Below are 21,776 nucleotides of genomic sequence, written 5' to 3' on the forward strand. Positions count from 1 at the left end.
TTCACGGAGCGTCTAGGCCGGGGAGGCGGCGGCCCCGCCTCTCGGGCCCGCCGCCCCCTCCCCTGCACACCTTGGCTGGCGGCGGCTCGCGCCCCTCCACCGCGCCGGTAGCTGGAGCCGCAGCGGCCGCCGCGTGAGGCAGCGGTCACGTGTTGTTTTGCCCGCCGCCGCGCGCTTTGAGTGGAGTGGGCGGGGGCGGGGCCGAGGCGGGAGGGGGCTGGGGCGGGCGGACAGGGGTAGACGGCCTCTTCCCCCAGCCCTCCCTTCCCCGAGCCCCCCCCTCCCCCTCGCTCACCTTAAAACCATCGTGCATCACCATGGCGAGTGGCTCCTTCGCTCGCGACCAAGCGACAAGGAGACTGAGAGCTGCAGCAGCGGCAACGGCGGCGGCTCTAGCTGCGGTGGCGACCACCCCACTTCTTTCCTCGGGCCCCCCGACCGCACTCATTGGGACCGGGTCGTCTTGTCCGGGAGCCATGTGGCTCTCCACGGCCACGGGCTCCCGGTCAGACTCGGAGTCCGATGAGGAGGACCTCCCCGTCGGGGACGAAGTCTGCAAACGCGGCTACCTGCGGAAGCAGAAGCACGGGCACCGGCGCTACTTCGTGCTCAAACTCGCGACCGCCGACGCCCCGGCTCGGCTAGAATACTACGAAAACGCCAGGAAGTTCCGGCACAGTGTCCGCGCCGCGGCCGCTGCGGCGGCGGCGGCGGCGTCCGGCGCCGCGGTCCCCGCGCTCATCCCGCCGCGGCGCGTGATCAGCCTGTACCAGTGCTTCTCCGTGAGCCAGCGAGCCGACGCGAGGTACCGACACCTCATCGCCCTCTTCACGCAGGACGAGTACTTCGCGATGGTGGCCGAGAACGAGTCGGAGCAGGAGAGCTGGTACTTGCTGCTCAGCCGCCTCATCCTCGAGAGCAAGCGCCGCCGCTGCGGCACGCCCGGCGCGTCGCCGGATGGGGAGCCGGCCGCGCGGGGGGCTGCAGCGGCGGCGGAGCCACCCTTCTACAAGGATGTGTGGCAGGTAATAGTCAAACCCAGGGGGCTGGGGCACAGAAAAGAGCTGAGCGGCGTGTTCCGGCTCTGTCTTACCGACGAGGAGGTGGTGTTTGTGAGGCTGAATACCGAGGTGGCCAGCGTGGTCGTCCAGCTCCTGAGCATCCGTCGCTGCGGCCACTCGGAGCAGTATTTCTTCTTGGAAGTCGGTAGGTCCACCGTCATCGGTCCCGGCGAGCTGTGGATGCAGGTCGATGACTGTGTGGTGGCCCAAAACATGCACGAGCTGTTCTTGGAGAAGATGAGAGCCCTGTGTGCAGACGAATACCGAGCCCGCTGCCGCACCTACAGCATCAGCGTCGGCGCCCACCTGTTAACCCTGCTGTCCGCTAGGAGGCACCTGGACACGCTGCCGCGCGAGCCCGGCGGCTGGCTGAGAAGGTCCCGCTTTGAGCAGTTTTACCACCTCAGGGCCATCGGTGACGGCGAGGACGAGATGCTCCTCACCAGGCGCTGCCTAACACCCAGCGAACCCGTGTCCCCCTCCAGGCAAGGAAGACTGCACCTGCCCAGAGCGCGCAGGTCCCGGAGAGCGATTTCAGTGCCCGGCAGCTGTTTTCGCCGCCTCCCCCCCAGCCCGGTGCGTGTCCCGCCTGCCGCAGAAGTCCCGAACGACAGAGCTTCTGGCTCCGGCAGCTCTGGGGAAGAAGGCAGCCCTCGGGGCCCAGAGGGTCAGGAAGGAAACGGAGGTGACTACATGCCCATGAACAGATGGGGCTCGGGAAATGGCCGGGGTTCCGGAGGTGGCCAGGGCTCCAGTGGCCAAGGCTCCAGTAGCCAGGGTTCGGGAGGAAACCAGTGCTCGGGCGGGGGGCAGGGCTCCGGAGGAGGCTGCCAGGGCTCCAGCGGTGGCCAGGGCTCGGGGGGCCAGGGGGCAGGAGGAAACCAGCGTGCAGGCGATGGCCAGGGCACTGCAGGTGGGCACGGCTCGGGCGGTGGCCAGGGAGCCCGCGGCGGCGGACACGGCTCAGGCGATGGGCGGGGAGCGGGAGATGGCCAGGGCTCAGGCGGGGGAAAGAACCCCGGAGGGGGCAAAGGCTCAGGAAGTGGGAAGACCTCCGAGGACAATGGTGAGCGCGGAAAATCTCTGAAGAAAAGGTCCTACTTTGGCAAATTAACTCAAAGCAAGCAGCACATGCCGCCTCCTCCACCGCCTCCGCCCCCACCGGCTGGAGCAACTGGTGGTAAAGGGAAGTCCGGGGGAAGGTTCCGGCTCTATTTTTGTGCCGACAGAGGAGCCCCAAAAGAACGCAAAGAGGCCAAGGAGGTCAAAGACTTAGAGACCCCAGAAGGTGCAGCGCGGGGTCCCCACAGAGCCAGAGCTTTTGACGAAGATGAGGATGACCCATACGTGCCAATGAGGCCCGGGGTGGCGGCCCCTCTCCCAAGCTCCAGTGATTACATGCCAATGGCTCCCCAAAACTTCTCTGATTCAAAACGCCACTCTCGGTCACCTTTTGAAGATTCAAGAGGGTACATGATGATGTTTCCCAGAGTGAGCCCACCACCTGCCCCAAGTCCCCCCAAAGAGCCGGATCCTGAAAAGGAGGAGGAGTCAAAGGACAATGACAGTGAGAGTGACTATATGTTTATGGCTCCTGGAGCCGGTGCAATTCCAAAAAACCCCCCAAATCCTCAGGGTGGCTCTTCCTCTAAAAGTTGGAGCTCCTACCTATCCCTGCCGAATCCTTTTCGGGGCTCCCCGTTGGGACAGAGTGACCACAGTGAGTATGTACCAATGTTACCTGGAAAATTCCCCGGGAAGGGCCTAGACAAGGAAGCCTCATCGAACGGGGGCCCCAAAGATGCCCTTTCAAAGCCTTCAGTCGAGGGGTCATTCTCGAAGCGTGGAGATGGGGGGTCACCCTCAAAGCCTTCAGATGATGGGCCCCCCAAGAACAAGGCTAAGAGACCTAACCGCCTCTCTTTTATCACAAAAGGAAATAAAATCAAGCCAAAATCACAAAAGCCCACACGTGAACAGAGAGGAGCTGACAGGTCTCGTGACTACGTCAACATTGACTTCACTAAGAGAGCGAGCAATGTGCCAGCCCCCTTTATCCACGGACTGCCAGGTTCGTGGGGCATCATTGCTGGCCTCAGACCGACAGCCTTTTCTAACTATGTGAATGTGGACTTCGGACTGCCATTTCCAAACCCAGCACACAGGCTCTCGAATCTTTTAAGAGCCATTCCAGGTGCCAACCCCCTCTTTCTGGAAGGTGCTAGGTGGCCCCTTGCGCCTCTTCCTCCCAGCGCTACAGGTGGCAGTGCGAATGAGGAAGAGGGCGACTACATTGAAGTGATTTTCAATCCAGCAATGCCACCGGCCGTGCCTTTTGGTGACAGTGCCATTCGCTATGATGCTGAAACAGGTCGCATCTATGTGGTCGACCCGTTTTCCGAGTGCTGTATGGACATTTCTCTCACCCCCAGCCGCTGTTCCGAGCCCCCGCCTGTAGCTCGGCTGCTGCAGGAAGAACAGCAGCTGGAGCGAAGACGCCTGCAAAGCCATCCGCAAAGTTTCTTTGGGGCCGCCAGGGCCGCGGTCTCGGCTTTCCCAACGGACAGCCTCGAGAGAGACCTCTCGGCCTCCTTTGCCTCGGCCGCCGCCGCTTCGGCAGCTGTGCCGGCCTTAGCCTTGAGCCGGGCGTTAGCCGCCGCCTCGGCCCTGGCCGTGGCCCCGGGCATCGGGGCAGCCGCGCGGGGCTTGGAGGCCGCCGCTCGGTTTGACTCCGCCTCCGTCCGCTGGTTCCAACCTGTTGCTGGCGCCGCTGCGGCCGCCGAAGCGGTCAGGGGGCCGCAAAACGTTGCCGGTGGCTCGAGCCCGAGAGCCCCCGACCCGCCGGCAGACCTAGCCGGAGGTGAGAACGGGGCCGCCGCGGCCGCCCCGCCCCCACCGCCTCGCCGCCCGGTGCCGAGTCCCCCGGAGCGAGAGGAGCCTGACGACGAAGACGACGACACCTACGTGAGAATGGACTTTGCCAGACCTGACAACAAGAAGTTCGACTCTCCCCGCAGAGGTGGGTAATTTTGGAATCCTTTTCCCGAAGTTAATGGTTATTGCTTAATGAATCGATGTCTACGGCAGTAGGAAAAAGCGAGTTAACCTTCCATTAACTGGTGCCTATTTAGCACGAAGAGTAGAATTCAGTTTTCAGTATTCGTGCCATACCTTGTGATCTTTGCAAAAAACTTAAGTTTGTATCCAGTCATAAATTTCTTTATCTGGGGGGAAAAAAACCCGAACCCTATTATCATTTAAACACTGGTTCTACTTTTTAGGAGTAGCTAAAGCTTAAGGAGATAGATAGATAGATAGATAGATAGATAGATAGATAGATAATAGATAGATAGATAGATAGATAGATAGATAGATAGATAGATAGATTAGATAGATAGATGCTTTCAAACATCCTTCCCTGACACTTAATGACTTATGCAGACAGACACCATGCATCGGATCCTATCAACTTTTCAAATCAACGGGTAAAAGCGACTTTGCTACAAACACCCATATTTGGTTACAAAAATTTTAAAAAGAGCACCAAATATTAAGCAGTAATCATCGACCGTAACTTCTGGGGGAGGTACCCTTTCTCCTTCGAAAGTTACTTTTTACAAAAGCAGTCATTGTTGTGCTAGTTGGCTGTGATTTACCAAGAAGGTTAAATCTCCATTGTTAGCCTGAATGTCTGGAGGGCACAAAACAGAATCTGGAACAACAGGTGATTAAAAGAAGAGCGTGTTTGGCTCGGGAATGTGTTGTTGTGTTGATTTGTTTGGTTTTTACGCAGGATGCATTGCCAGAACCCTTGCTGGTTCCTTGTCTGTCACTAGTATTGACAGGCAAGTCACCTTCCCTATGCCTTGTTTTCTTCATGTAACTCCCCCCAAAGAGGGAATGGTGACAACTTGATAATGGGTATGAATATAGTTTGAAAGGGTTAAAAAGCTTTGAAAACAGCTCCTTGGTGTGTCTTCTGGGAAATCCAGTAAAGCAAGATAATAAGGCGAGGCGGAAGACCTGACCCCAGGGAACAGCCTACCCTGGAACAGTGGGCAGTTTGTAAAGGGTTACTTTTCCAAAGGAAGAAATAAGGGAGAGTGGGAGCTGTCAGACTTGAAAGGGAGACTTGGAGTAAATCTACTGTGTACGGTATGCAGTGTTGTTATCAGTGCGCCTGCAGACATTCTCAGGAAATGATTTCCGAAGATGATGTCTCCATAGTCCGTGCCTTCCCTCGTCAGTAAGATTGTGCTGCTTCCCCAGTGAAGGGAAGGGGTGGACCCCAGGAGTTTTCATTCCAGTAGTCAGTTTAGTGAAGATTTTTGCTTTGCTTGCTTTGTGGAATGCTTTTGTGATTGGATCTCTGCCCACTGTGCTTGATCAGGCAGAACAAGTCGGGGACTTGATCACAACAGTCACCTAACAAGCTCCCTATTTAGTGCAGGTGTAGCCCCCTCCCCTGTCCCCCCCCCCCCCCCCCCCCCCCGGTTTAGAAGACTTGCCATACAAAAACTCACATTTGCAGCATGGACACACTAAAGAGCGATCATTAAGACGACAAAAGGATGCTTTGGCTTGCCAGGGGATTCAATTCAGAGCTCCTTTAAATTTTGACACCTGCCCCCCCAGTACACACACACACAGGATCACCACTACTGCCAGAGCTATGTATTTAAAATATGTAGTTCTGTTTTCAAGAAATTGACTCACAATCAGCTTTTCAGGAACAGATCTGTTTTAGTCTGTAAAGTACATCTGAAAATTGGTCTCAAGCTACTGCTTGAACCTAACTGCTGAAGCTACCATTTGTGATATTGACGTACGCGTGGCCAAAGCTGCCTGTTTGCCTGTGGTTCTTTGGAAAGGACACATTTTCCGAGACGTTTGTCTCTACTTTTCATAGTCTTTGTTTAAACAAAGATTATAATTAGTGAAATCTTGTTCCTGCAATAAACCCTGACTTCCCAAGGATTATCTAGATCCAATTATCATTATTTTAGCCTAAGTTGCTGACTTATAAATGGCTTCAGATGACTTTGTAGCTATTTGGGAGGTTTGGTGTTGTCTAAATGTGTTGCTCATTGAGGATATTCCTGGCTTTATTGAGTAACTAGAGAAAGGAGGCTGCATCTGACAGGGAGGAAGGTGCTTAGGTTAAAATAAGAGAATGAATGTAGAAGCATTTGGGGACTTGAAAGCACTTTACAAATATATTTTTATTTTGTGATTGGATTAACACCTAAGCAAAGTTTCCACAGTTTAAACTGATGATTTAGTTTCTTGCAAAAGTAATTGGTCCTGAGAGTGACTCAGGCACATAAATTGCTGAGATATAGATATAAAAGGAAAGCTATATAGAAAGAACATATTGCAGGAAATGACATTTGTTTCCATTTTAATGTAAACCGATATGGTAGGATGTTGTCTGTGAAGTGCTAAGAACAGGGCAGATAATTCTGATAGGTTTTGTGTTTTTTTACTATAAAGCTATAGAATAATTTTCACCCATTTCTGATCTCTCTTCGTATCCACATTAAATATCTGTGTATATATTTATCATATATATGTCATGTTAGAAGAGAAAAAATATGCTTTCACAAAGGAGCAAAGGCATAGTCTTTCTTGGGAGTTATGTATCTCAAAGGGTAATTTTAATTTATGGCAAGCGCTTAGGACAGTGCCTGGCACCTAGTAAGTGGTGCACAAGAATTATTACATAAACATCACCATTGTCATTGCTATTACTGTTATTATTACGTGTAGAAGCACAAAGTTCTCTGTCCTCAAATCCCACCTTTCAGTTCGTCTTTACTTTCATTTAAAATGGTTTACGTGGTTGTTCAGGGTTGGGGTCTTTATAGTTGCGATCTGCTTATAACAAGTAACGTGAAGTGTGATTATAAAGCACTTTGTTCATATGACACAAAATTAATACATAATCTCATTTACCTACAGTTACATTGCACGTAAGTACGTACTTTAAAGCCATTTGTTCAAGACAATTGGAAACACCCAGAAATATAACCTGGACTTGACTTTTTTAACACATTACATAATTTTTAAGGGGCAGAGTCTTCACATTTTAAACACATGGGCTGTAAGCAGTAGCATTTAGGAGGAGAATGTGGTTTCTTATTTGGTTTAGTCTGATTCTTGACTCATGTATGCATTTTTGCCTCTTCTCCTGCTGGGTCTGAGGTAGAATTCATAGTTTAAAGGGACTTAAGGTGGGGAGACGAACCATGAGAAACGATGGACTCTGAGCAACAAACTGAGGGTTCTAGAGGGGAGGGGGGTGGGGGGATGGGTTAGCCTGGTGATGGGTATTAAAGAGGGCACGTTCTGCATGGAGCACTGGGTGTTATGCACAGACAATGAATCATGGAACACTACATCAAAAACTAATGATGTAATGTGGTGATTAACATAACAATAAAAAATTTTTAAAAAAAAGGGACTTAAGGTGAAAAATTCAGATTTTTCCATTCCAGAGATAGGAGGATAAGGGCAGCTCCAGAAGGAGTGAGAGAATTGATCAGCCAAAATTAGTCATGTTGTGATAGCACTTGGTATTGGAAAGCAAAAAAAAAAAAAGAAAAAATCCATAGTAGCTAGTTTTTGAAATGTTTGACACTGTTATTAACATGAAGGAGGTGTAAGCTGCTTTTCAGTATGCGACTGCCAAATCCTCTTGCTATAAATTACAGGTGCTGAGAGCAAATTGCTTTTGTTGTATTGGACTTATTTATTATAAACTACTAGAATAAAATCTCCATATAGCAGAGATTTTTCCATCACCATTGACAGGTCACTTATTTTAGGCAACATTTACCCCCACCCCTGGAAAAAAAAAATTGGACAGTCCTTTGGAGTAGAGGTAGGTGACCTATAACAATTAAAGAGGACTTCACTCAATTAAAGTTAACTAAAGTCGTTGGCAGTCACTATGCGTTTGCATTCATCCTAAGAGTGATGCTTCCAGGGCAAAAATTTCGGCCACTAGCAAACCATCTTTAAACAAGGACTAGGACTTTAACTGAGCACAGCCAAATATCACACGTGCATAAAAACGCAAACAGGATCTCTTGCTTTCCTGTCTTCTCCCAGATCACCAAAAATGAACCCAAATACTCTAGAGTCATTGGAAGGCAGCTGTTTGGGGTAACAAACTCAGACTTCTTTAGAATGACACAAAAATCTTCATGTTGCAATAGGTGAGAGTAACCAGTACAGGGAGAACTCGATAATTGTGTGTGATTTGAAAAGCACTGTTGTTGAATTGTCGACTTGTTGCTTGAGGGAATGTTTAACAGTTGTGTACTGCTCTGTAATCTGCAAAACACATTCACATTCATTATTTTGCTGGGGGACAGTAGGTTCTGGAACTGAAGCCTGCTGTTAAGAACTTTCCCATGGCCAAAGAGGTAAGTGACAGAGCTGAAAATCAAACCCGTACATCTGATCTCGAGTCCAGCACTCCACCCAGCCCATCACACCGTCCTCTCATCGGATGTTCAATCTGTCATTTTCCTATTGATGAAAGATTATTATATAGGCAAGGGTTGGGAAAAAATGACAAGTTTTCTTGAATTTAATAGTAGCAGTTTGGGGGGGGGGAAGTAATTCATTCAGGGTGTTAGAGCTGTGAACCATCTGCCAGAGCGTGGGTAATTTTCATCGCATTAAACTGTTTGCCATGGCTCCCAGAATAAAAGAATTTGACCCGTACTGGAATTGAATGTTTTAAATCTGGTTTGGGGAGGAGTTTGCTAATCTTTACCTCCTCAACACAAATAGTGTGTGTAGCTATTTGGGTCCCAGGGAAACACTTGAAAGGAACGGAAAGTGAGATGCGGTGCCTTCCCTAAACTTCCATTAATGGTCATTTCCTTAACTGAAGTCAGATAGCTTTGGTTTTCTTAATAATCCATTGGTATTTGCCAGTTATAGCCAAAAGTCTCTTAATTTCATGTTTCCATGTGTATCAAATCTGATATTCTAATCTAAACCATCACAGTGGGCACAACAGGATAAAGTGAGACAGGTGGAAGCCAAAGGGTGGTAGAAATAGACGCTCTTCATTTGTTTAAAAAGCAAACTTGCTTTTGGCAGTCAGGCAAATAGATTTTAGAAGCCTTGAAAATGAAATCCTCGAGACATAAAAATCCTTGTTTAAAATTAAATTCATTTTCTTTAGCACCTTTTTTTTTTAATGCTTTAAGACTATGTAAAAATAGCCCAGACGTTTTATTGGTACTTATTGGAAAATAGCTTTTGTAAAATGCTTAATTAAAGCCTGCAGTATGTTTTGTCTAAGAGGTGCTGCCAGGCTCTTAGATGGTTAAGATCATTCACTGGAAAACACTGCTTGGTCCTGAGTGAGAAATGAGAGATTAAAAAGGCATCCTTTTATAATAATGAAATGAATACATTGCAACACATTCAGTTTTTACCACGACTATCAGCTTGCTAATTTTAAAGCTATTGATAACATTGCCAAGCTACTGTGCTTGCCATATGAACTTCAAATACAGGCTGTAGCAATGCTGCCTGGGTTATTGGTCGTATAGCTACAGGTCCTACATTTCCATCTCCTTTGGGAAAAAAAGAATCTTCTTCTGGAAATGTGGGCTGAATGCTGGAAAAATAGACTTTTTCAAATGTAGACACCTATCCTATTACAGGTTCGCATTCTTCTCGAGGGTACCTTATAATTTCTTTTTTTAAAAGATTTTATTTGTTTGAGAGAGCGCGCAGGAGTAGGGGGAGGGGGAGGGGCAGAAGGAAAAGCAGACTCCCCACTGAGCAGGGAGCCCATCCCAGGACCCCGGGATCATGACCTGAGCCAAAGGCAGACGCAAAACCAACTGAGCCACCCGGGCGCCTCAAGAGGGTCCCTTATAATTTTCTGGCTGATTCCTTTTAGAGTTAATGGAAAAATATGCACTTACATAGTTATTTAGTGAAATGAGGAAGTTACTCTTTCTCACTAGCTTCAGGACACCCCTTTCTTACGGGCTAGGGTTGCACTGGTTGTACTATGTGAGTCTTGCCCTCACGTGCCTTTTGTCAAATGTGTGTCCCTGATTTGGGTAAACCATATCCTGTCCTGGCCTCTCTCTGGCTGAAAGGGTGAGGACCGCTCTGGGAGTCGTGCGGGGCCCATGGAGGACTCACCCCCCCCCACCAGATGTTGCTTCTTCCCACCCCACAGCCTGTTGGGACTTAGCTTGCAGGAACAACCTTCCTTGAAGGGGTCCTTGTTTTGCAGGTCCCGGGCGGCGCTGCCTGCCCCACTCTCACTTGTTGACACAGAGGCAGCTGGGCCAGTGTTTAAAGCTATTTTCATGGTTGGATTGACCACAATATGCCTGATGCTAGCCAGACCTTCTGGATTTACTGAATATCCAATTCCCCCCCAAAATGGTCGTCACTTTAGCTAGTTTTCACAATTTATATAATTTGCTTTTCTATAATCACTAATTTTCTCCTTGTAGGCCTGAACCTTAGAGAGAATATCAATGAAGTCTGTCTCGAAATTCATCTTGAAAATTATTCACATGTGTGCCCATGGGCACCCTGGAAAGTCTGACCAATACACGTGATGGTTAACTCCTGCCTTTTCTTAGTTGTGCCTCCAGCCTGCAAGGCATATCAACACTGTCCCCCCCCCCTCAGAGCCCACCCACTCCCCAGTTATGCCAGCCACTGGGCTTAGGGGGACACTCTTCCTCTTGCCATGGGTCAAAAAGATATTTCCCCGGAGTCTTAAATTGAAGCTGCAAACACATCCTCCCACAGACATGAGGTTGTAAGTGATGGTTGGGTATCGTCCAAGTAGCTCCTCTGTTCGTTCAAGAACTGCATAGGTTAATACAGGCATGTGTTAGATGAGCCTACGAACCTATCCACCATTTATTTGCAACATTGCTTCTGCGGGATAATTTATTCTGAGTTTCAACTAAACAATGAGCCTTGGAATATGCCTCTTTTGTAAATTGGAGACCGCCTATATGAGAATTCTAGTAACTTGCATTCTTTAAGTCTGCAGTAACTAGGCAGCAGAGTGAAGTGGCCCAAGTGTGTGTTGGGAGGTAGTAGAGAAGCTGACCCGGGATAAAAATCCCCAAATAGTTTGTATCCAGATAATCAAGACTGGAATGAACATGCCTACGTGGTCCAGGGCCTGCTAGTGAAGGGCAGGTGTCCCGCGATTGAAACTGTCCTTTGAGGAGATGGAGGTTTACAAGTGTCATCAATTTCCCTTAGAGATCCTTTTGACTATTCTGTAACAAACCCGTTACCCCCATGGGGAGAAGCATTTGCTCTTCTGGTCTAAGAAGGAGACAATAGTCTGGTATGATTGGTGTTGTAAAGATTAACAACAGTTAGTGCCAGTTTTCACCCTTGAGGGACAGCACTTCGATTTTTTATCAGTTCCTAGAGAATCACCCTCCTGTATGTTCACAGGACACAGAAAGGTGTGATGATCTGTTCTTATTGGGAAAAAGAGAGAGAGAGTGAGAGAGAGAACTATATATAAGCAAGAGGCAACGCCAAGCTAAATAATATAATTGTGTTATTGTACATTCATCTTTGGGGTCTCTGCTTCCATTTCTCTTCCTTTCCTTTCATTTGTTTGCCTTCGACACTTTGCTTGGTTGCCCGTCTGTGTGATCACCAGTTGATTGCAGGGAGAGCGTGTTGACGAGTAAGCAGAATGAGGAATGTTGAGAAGAACTTGAGAAGTAGTTTTTTGAGTTCTGGGCAAATTGGAGTTGAAAAGATAACTAAGGCAGTGAGATGGGAGGAGAGTGGGAAGAGAAAGAAAAACTGGATATATTGTTATAGTTTTGGCTCTCTCTGGGCAAGGGAACCATTGCTGCTTTGGACTTCAAACCATAATAGAGGCATGTTTATGATTCACATAAAGAGGTCTGGAATGCCCTGGAGGAACGGCTTTCTTGGCTTGCCCTACAAATTTCCAGGGATATTGAAGTCATGTGTGCTTTATTAGTGTATTAAAGATTAATGTTCAGGTTTATAGCATTATACAAATTGAAACAGAAAAGTTTACTTCATTTGTTTTCGAGAACAAAATAATACTTGCCAGGTTTTGGGGGGCAGGAGTCGGAAAATGTGTTGACCCATCGGAGTCCAATGAGTTTTTCTCCCTTACAGAGAAAAATTACTTGAAGAATACACCTCCCATTAAAAGGGGTGAAACTAACTCGTCCTTAAAAAGGTCTCTGATTAATCAGAAAGTAAGAACATCCAATAAGGTCATCATTTGTAACCTGTCAGTATCGAGTGGCAATAACACAGTGAAAACATGCCACAGTATTCAGAACATCACCGTTTACCTTTCTGGTGGTGAAATGACCTCAAAATGAACAAGAGACCCCCCCCCAAAAAAATGAACAAGAGACGGAACTCAGATATGATTATCAGCCTTTTGATACTCATTTCGCCGTGTTTCTGGTGGAGTTTTAATCCTGAAGTGCTTTCCTTTGCCACCCAGCAAGCTTCTGAGTTCCTGCTTTCTGCTCTTCTTTGGAATGTGCTCAGGGAATGTAAACTCATTTTAATATTGGCCTAAGTAAAACAGGATTACAAAGGTAAATCTGTGGCTCAAGTTCCCATAGTGCATTTCAAAAGCAAATTAAATTATTTTGGGATTATCTTGTTTTGGATAGCATTATTCATTTCTACTAGCGTAGTTAATCGAGAGTTGACAAATATATTTTGTAATGTAAACTTGAAGTCACACCATTATTCTCTAGGTTTTAGTATGTTACCAAACATTCAGTTAGTGTTGGCATAGGTGTTACCGGAAAGCAATTGAAATATGAATCAATTTTTTAGTAGAGTCTCATTTAAACAAGAGTAAAGAAGAAAGTAAAACAACTCAAGTGGTAACAAATGCCCCTAATTTTGGGCTCAGTATAATTTTTGATGTGGTAGTCATATGAGGCTTAATCTGTATGTTTCTAGAAAAGATACGAAATATAGGTTAGTAAGAAATCCCTTTTAAAGTACATGCAGTGTACTTTATATTAAAACATGTTTTTATATTAAAACAAAGTAGCACACGAAATCAGGCGAGATGCCTTTCTAACCTTAAATTTCTGTCAAAAGTGTCTAGCTGAGAGTTTGTGCAAAAGTCAGTGATGCTCATTTTGCAGCAGATAATTGTGTTGCTCCTGTGCTCTCTCACGGTGAGCTCTCACGGACGCCTTTCATCCTGTGTAAACTTGATAGATCCACAGAACGGAAAATTTCCTAAACCCACTGCTGACAGGAAAACTTAGTATCTTTACTAATCTAGGGTGTTAAAAAAAAAAAAAAACCTCTTAATGTAGAGGAACAGCCCTATATAATGAGTTATTACTAATAGGCGCAAGTAGGTGGAAGGGGATGATGGAGATATTTGATGCTTCATCCACCTGCAAGTTTGGTACATTTTTCAAACCTCCACTGAAAGAATAAACTGCTATAATGTATACTGCTTTAATACAACATCTTGTACTTGAAGCCTACTTGGGTGAGGCTTTCCATGGATTCTTTGAGATTGGTTGTAGTGAAACGTGGTACTTTGGTGGGAAGATCTTAAAGGAACACTAGCATCCCATAATCCATTTACTAACCATTTATCTCCGTCCATCCCCTCTCCAGCCCAGTGCCTTCTCCAATGTACCAGACCCCCCCTTCCTGTTGGCCCACTCCCCATTTATGCACCCTCTCAATAAGCAGAAGGCCAAGAGAGTAATGCCAGAGCTGCTTTTTATTAGACAGATGAGGATGTCAACCAAATCTCCTTTACAGGTATGACGTTGCTCTTTTAGAAGAAATTCAGTGACCAAGCCTGGAGACTCTCGCCACGGCTGTACTCAAATCCTTTGACTATGTGCCACATGATCTGGTGAGGGCATAGTCAAGCGTGTAGGAGAAGACAAAAATTCTCCTTGTCCGCCCAATGCCTGGCTCACTTGCTGGCTGCACCCACTGGGAGGAAATAGAACAGTGCACGCACAAATGAGGTTGCCGGTCACTGTCCACCGGAAATGTCAGGGTGACAGCCTGGGGGGCAAAAGGAGGAACTACCCTTGAGTTTTTGCCCGGCTTGCTCGCACTAGCGTTTGTCACAGGTGGCTGACGCAGTTAGGCATGTCCACGCCGAGCCAGTCTCCTCAGTATGGCTCTCAAAAACTACTAGTTTGATTTCCTTTTATTTTAGAGCCCGGGGAGGGGGGGGAGGTTGTTGGGCAGGGATGGGGGGAGCGGGAAAGGACTTCACACTTTAATTCTGAAAGTAACTTGTTTTGTCATCCTTTTTTTTTTTTTTTCCTAGAGTGATTACATTGTCACAAAAACACACTTTGGAAGAAAAGTGATGCTTATGGAATTTCATCTTTGTCCACTCCAGATCTGCCTAAAAGAAAGAAAATTCAGAGGCTTCTGAATAGAAAACAGCCTGAATTTCTAAAAGCTGACAAACGGATGCCGGCAGGTGAATGATCCTAACATAGATCATTCGTCCTGCTGCCTTATGGACCAAGTAATTGTGCATTAAGAAATTCGCACTGTACTTTGCTTTTATTTTCTGGTCCCCCCCTCCCCGCCAGTCTCTTTGAAAGGAAGCATATGCCATAATCAACACCCATTTCACCAATGTATAACACTTAGGTTTAGTTTGGAAGCTGAAAATCCTTTACACAAGAGCAGAAAAAGAAAAAAAAAAGTTACGTTTATGAGAAGGTAGGTATGATCTGGAATCTTTTTCTTCTGAGTAGTACATACATAAAACATTTCTTGATCCAAGGAGTTAAATGTCAACTGAACTGATGTCTTGATGGGACATATTCAACATCTTAAAGACAGGACCAAAGGACAGATTACCGCAGTTTTTGCTCATTAACAAAACTGCAACCTTCTGTCCACATTAAATGTCAACTGAACTTATATCTTGAATGAGCATTTTCAACATTTTAAAGGCAGAACTGAGGAACAGATTATTTGTTCATATACAATTCTGCAGTGTTCTGCCTGCAAATCAATTGAGCGTCTCCAAAACCATTTTTTTTTTTTATTTTGAAACCTACATTTTCCCCCTTTAAAGAAGCAAAGTTATTCAAAGTCTCCTCACAAAGCCCCGCTCTGCCTCTCTGGGCCTCCCCCCGCCCCCCCCCCCCGCCTACCCCCCATTCTTCCTCTCTCTCTGGCTCTCTGCTGGACACACACTCTCCCTCCCATGCCCAGGGCTCCTATAAAGAGATCAGTTTCCCATATTCAAGAAATTCGTGTATGTGCATCAATCAGTATTCTGAAACTTAAGCCAAAAGGGACCTCTTATAAGGTCTTGTTTTCCTTATGGATAATGAGCCTATATAAGATGTATCAAATAAAAAAAAAATCAGAGCAAGCTTCCTCCTCCTATTTTTGCTTGCCTCTGATGGAAACTGAATTAAGATTTTAGGAACCTGGACCTTTGAGAACATGACACTAACAGGTGGTGATCACAGAGGATCGGTACAAAGGTCTTGAAGCTTGCTTAGAGCTTTGTCACGTGATGGCACACAAGTTGTGACTTGTGTCCTGACTGGCAAACCTCATCATACCACAGATGGGCGTGAGTGTCTGTAGAACTGTGTGAGTGCTAGTGCGTGTGTGCGCACACGTGAGCGTGTGTATGCGCACCTCTGTGTACCTGTGCACGTGTGACGTAGGTCTACCTGTTGTGTGTAACTCTGTTAAAAAAAAATTGCTTCGCATTCAATGTGCACCTTTGAAGTCGTGTACTCTTCACCTGAAGTTTTTCGCCACTCGGTTTTGATGTCTTTGAACGTGTACTTCTATCTTCAAGCAGGCTTTATAGTACATGTTGCTAAACTAACTTTTCCGAAGAGCCGAGTTGACGTCTGTTTTTTTATTCCTTGCCTACCAACCAAAGGGATGGAGGGGGCTCTTTTTTTCCCTTGTGAATGGGGCCGGGGAGAGGATGTAACCGCGGTCCCACTCACTCCTTCGGTGACTGGTGACCGCGAGGGCAGTAGGTTCCGTCAGTTCCTTCAGACTCTTCTTTTCCCAACCTAATCAAATAGTGCAGTGTGGCTTTTGTTCAATATGGTAACAGTGCACTCTATAGGCAGCCTTTCTTCAAGCCTTCTGTCACCATTTTTATTTTCAAGTAAGTTTTAAGTCACAATCGTTCAGAATTGTGGAAAGCAAAGATGATTTGGGGGAAAAATGCTCTACTGCTTTATTTGTATATTAGGTTCGGGGGCTGCCAGCGACAGGGTCCAGCACAGGGGTGTAACACTTGCTGAATAAATAGATGGGAAACCTCCTACACAACAGTACAAATAGTCACAGGTACAGCATAACAAATACGCAGTCTTTCTGACACTACTTCTTAGTTTACAGGCACAACTAATTTATTCAGTATTGTGCTGGAAGAATCCTTTTAGCATATGTGTACCAACATATCACTTACCTTCCAGCTACTGGTTTATGCTGCTGATAAGAAAAACTAGTGATGGAACGATTATTATTATTATTACTATTTTTTTTTGGTGACCTCTACATTTAATTTGGTATCAGACATAGTCACTTGGTCAGTAAAAACTAAAACGTTACAGTTCCAGTGGTTCATTACATTTGCTCTTTCTGCTTCACAGATCTGCTTTGAGTTGCTCCGGCTTTGTCTTCCTTTGTAAATACTCTTATACTCTCGTTTCTTTGTAAACATCTCATTTGCAGTTTTGGGAGACAACCTTGCAACTTTGTATAGTGTTTATATATATATCTGACTTGCCTTTCCATAGAGCTACTCGCAATAAATGTGTTCACGAAAGTTATTATGTGTGGAGACTCATTTTTCTTAATAGCGTCATCCCTACTATAAATATATATTTTTAATATATAAATATATTATAAATATATATTATAAATATATATTTTTTTCCTGCTCTGTGGAGGCACTGACTGCATTTTTCAGAAAAAGCCGTTAACTTAGGATTTGGGTAAAAGTCACTGTGCTTAGAAACACCAGGCTTCTCGGTGATGTTAACACAATAACTCCTGAGTCTCCAAACGTGGAGGTGGTACTTGCGTAGAGCTTAGCTGAGTTTTCATGTCGACTGTGAGGTATGAATTATATAGAGAATCGACCACTCAGTGAGGGTAAGGTAATCATTTACAGTTTTCTTTCCTCTCCTTCCCTTGCCACGTACTCTCGCCGTTTAATTGACTCCCTTTTCATTCACAGTTGACCCCTGAACAGCACAGGGCTTTAGGGGCCCCGACCCCCTGCACAGTCTAAAATCCACGTCTAACTTTTGACTTCCCGAAAGCTAACAACTAAGAGCCTGCTGCTGACCGGAAGCCTTACTGAGAACAGAAACAGTCCATTAGCACATACTTTGTATGTTATGTGTATTACATACTGTATTCTTAAAAAAGAAGACATTATTATAACAATGACAATCGTGAAGAAGAGAAAATACATTTATGGTACTGTGGTGTATTTATTTTTTAAGAGAATCCATGTGTAAGTGGACCTGCACAGTTCAAATCAGTGTAGTTCAAGGGTCGAATAGGCTTATTTTTAATCATTGGGAAGGCAAATATGAGTACATAAAAAACACACCGACGAACAGACAGAAAACAGTTTTGCATTGATGGAATATAGAAGGACAGATGGGTCAAATATCAAGAACATACTAGTAAGTTATATTGCCGGCCTTGTCAGAAACCAAAGATTGAAAGGAACACTAGAAAAATAATTGCCTCTCTCACTGGTTCCCTTACCAAATCGCCCTTGCCACACAGAAGGGCAGTGAAAGTAAGTAAGATTTGGGGACCAATGCTCGACCAAGGTTCAATGGGTGATGGGGAAGGGACCTGTGGAGTCGGATGGGGAACAGGGTAGGGAGTTAGTTCCTACATTATGTGCATAATTCACAAGCTACATTGTATATTTGCAGACAATCGAGCTCATTGTGCAACTTGACCTTAGTTGTGGGTAAAGAATATCACAATGGGAGGGTGTAATTAGATTGCCTTTATCATTAGAAATTGTCCACAACAGAGACCATCTTTAAAAACAATTTATATATCGGGGTGCCTGGGTGGCTTAGTTGGTTGAGCGTCAGACTCTTGGTTTCAACTCAGCTCATGATCTCATGGGTGTGAGATCGAGCCCCGCGACATCATCAGGCTCCGTGCTCAACCGGGAGTCGGCTTGAAGATGCTCTTCCTCTGCCCCTCCCCCCACTCACACGTGTGCATGTGTGTGTGTGTGCGCACGCACGCTCTCTCAAGGAGATAAACCTAAAAAAAACAATTTATACATACACACACATATATATATTCATTCACACATTTTAATGTCACAGATTATATATGAATTCTAGCCCTAGTCCTCACTTTAAGAGCGGCAATCTATATTTGTCAGGACACAGTCCAAATGTATTTTCTTCGTCCCAAACAGCCCCTCAAAGACATGGGCACATCTGTGCTTACCAAGACTACATGATCTCTGTGTACTCATTTGGTGATTCACATCTTTTTTTTTTTTATTGTGTTATGTTAATCACCATACCTTACATCACTAGTTTTTGATGTGGTGTTCCATGATTCATTGTTTGCGTATAACACCCAGTGCTCCATTCAATACGTGCCCTCCTTAATACCCATCACCAGGCTAACCCATCCCCCCACCCCCTCCCCTCTAGAACCCTCAGTTTGTTTCTCAGAGTCCATAGTCTCTCATGGTTCATCTCCCCCTCCGATTTCCCCCCCTTCATTTTCCCCTTCCTACTATCTTCTTCTTCTTCTTTTTTTTTAACATATAATGTATTATTTGTTTCAGGGATACAGGTCTGCGATTCAACAGTCTTACACAATTCACAGCGCTCACCATAGCACATACCCTCCCCAATGTCCATCACCCAGCCACCCCATCCCTCCCAACCCCCCACCACTCCAGCAACCCTCAGTTTGTTTCCTGAGATTAAGAATTCCTCATAGGTGATTCACATCTTAATGGGACTTGAACTCCTGGGACAGTAGGCATAGCCAGTGTGGCTGCTTCAACAGTCAGCAGAACTCATTAGCTGGAAAGATCTACAGAACTTCAGCGGCTCCACTCCCCTGGTCTCCTACATAGTAACCACATGCTCACTATAGAACGTGAAGTGGTACTGTTTCTTTAAAGCATAAAATCTATTCAGAAGACTTACCAGGTAAAACATGCATAAGTACACACTAGTTAAGCACCTCCAGTGACTGTTTAGAAAAATATTACTAGGTGCTAATTGAACCCAAAAGGCATCTTGGAAACGCACCTAAAAGCTTTTTTTTTAATGTTTTGAAAACAAAACTGCCCAAAGGCAGAACCTGGAAAATGTGAGTATGAGAATTTGTGTGGGTAAGCCAGATCAGGACCCCTAATTTATAAAATGTGCAAAAGAGAAATTATGCAAAATCAATGCACAGAACGAGGTTGAACTGTATTCCGTTTGAGAAAAACCAATTCATTTTCCCTCCAAGACATGCATGTTAATGGATGCTGGTTTTCAGGCAGCTACCTTAAGTCCCAGTTTGCTGCTTAAGTGTACTTCAGAGATAAGAAATGCAACGGAGCTGTACAAAATGAGACAATTTTCCTCCTGTCTCTTGTGCATGATAAATGCTAAAGCAATTAGGAACCACTGTTGCATGTTACATTGGAATTTGTCAGTAACATCAGTGGTGTGCTATATAAATGGAGGAAACTTATTTAGAATAAAGTCCCGAGAACCTAAGAGGAGATCACTGGTTTAACTTAATATTAAACATTTGGGTCCATAGAACTGAACGAGAAGCAATCCCCTCCTTCATTTTTTCAATCTCAGAATATCCATTACAGTGTCTTCTGTATGGCAATCATCTGAATTAGCATTTCAATAACAAAAGGAGCAAAGAAATATTGAAATGGAAAGCGGATTCTTAAATGTCTACAGAAAAATGTGAGACTTAGAGTTCATTTTGTAACTCCGAGAAGCTTTTCAACATTTTTGCACTTTCTGCATCATTTTCAGGGAATTGAATATATGTAGGCCTATATTCGTGCTCATATTTTTGTTACTGTTTCTTTTAACTTTCTCAGAAGCAGTTTAGGAACCATCTGACCTTGCTTTCTTATTCCATTTTTTTTCTTCTTTACGTTAGTTACGATTCTGCTCATTCTGCTTAGAATTATAGTTAAATATATCACATTAATTACACAGTAGATATAACCCATGTAAGAGGTCGATACTGCAAAAAACCTCTTTTGCAAGACTACTATGTCTTTTTGTGGGGGTGTGACAATGATACTTGGTCAACATTGGAGTTGTCAAGTGTTCTAATCTGGTTCCTTAGCACATTAGAAAACTATAGTTGACTCTTGGTTGGTATAGAGTTGACATTCTGGAATTGGGTTTAGAACTACAAGGGATCTTAGGTATGGTGTAGACCAAGCCCTACCACCCTTCCAACTATTTATCTATTCACCCACTTCTCTCCCTTGGAGAAATTATTTTAATTACCCTTCCCATCTATTAAAGTCCCGATAAGAAGTCTGGTAGGAGGATAGGATAAAATGATTGGAAATATTTCTTTCTAGTCTAGAGTTTATGACCCATGATACTCCATGGAAAATGAGAGTTTGCCACATCAGATTTGAAAAGAGGATCTTCTCTTCTCCCTCCCTGTCCAGCTCCACCAAGAAATTCTCATTACACCAAAGGTGCTCATAATATTTCACTTTGTGGATTCAGAAACTTAAACCAATTTTCTACTTTCCCCACTTATGATAAAGTAAAACTTTATCTTGCCAGAATTAACGAGAAAAAATCTTATCTGAAACCCCAGTTGCTAAATCACAACTGAGACAAAAGACCAGCCTATCCTAATACAAAGAGTCATATTACAAAAGACACACCAGATGACCCTACATTGAAAGCCCTATGTACCACATAGTAAACAAAATCCTCTAGACTGATTTTGATGTGTTACTGTAATGAATTTATACTCTGAGCTGGCACCAAATCATTGTAAGTAATGAGATAGAAGACTTCCACTTCTGGCCAAGATAGACCGGATTTATTCTCCCACCTGAAAAAACACAAAATAAAAATCTTTCAAAATATGAAACAAGGATTTTCAAGACACCAGACATCAACTAATATAGGTCAGTGATCCCTCAGAGGTGAGAAACAAACTTGGTAAGCCCTACAATTGACCTGTCTTACTACTTTGAGAGCAATTTCAGACCATGGTGCAGGGGTGGGAAATCTAAGCCAACCCCTTGAATTAAAGAGATGGACCTCTAAGCACAAGGAGGTCAAGATGGCTGGAATTCATGAGATACATTCCCACAGAGGAAAGATCTTCACAGAGAACTCCAGAGGTGTGTAGAGGGTCCTCCTTGAGTATTCGGCAAAATAGCTGATCACACCAGGCATGGAAGGAAATTATTTGAGGCCATAGGAAGAACCACCTGAAAGGATTAGAGGTAACAGTGCTTGGTACTCACACAGGCATAGAAGTAGGACATGTTCCTGTCAACCAGAATGGAAAACCTCAAGATTTATGGGATATTGGATAGAATACTCAGAAAGGTCTTGCCTCAGTATTGGGGAAAATTAGCCCTAAACTGAACAATGCTCCAGACTTACCTAGGGA

The 21,776-nt window shown here is 45.0% G+C and overlaps 1 protein-coding gene across 1 annotated transcript; it reads left to right on the forward strand.

Moving 5' to 3' along the window:
- The first annotated feature begins 317 nt into the window (after positions 1-317).
- Positions 318-14,962, forward strand: IRS4 (insulin receptor substrate 4). The gene is given in 2 exon segments (XM_078064291.1): positions 318-4,109; positions 14,419-14,962. Coding segments are annotated over 2 exon segments (3,903 nt in total). The 3' UTR covers positions 14,530-14,962.
- Positions 14,963-21,776: the final 6,814 nt, after the last annotated feature.

Source organism: Halichoerus grypus, chromosome X (genome assembly GCF_964656455.1).
Source record: "Halichoerus grypus chromosome X, mHalGry1.hap1.1, whole genome shotgun sequence".
Taxonomy (NCBI): domain Eukaryota; kingdom Metazoa; phylum Chordata; class Mammalia; order Carnivora; family Phocidae; genus Halichoerus; species Halichoerus grypus.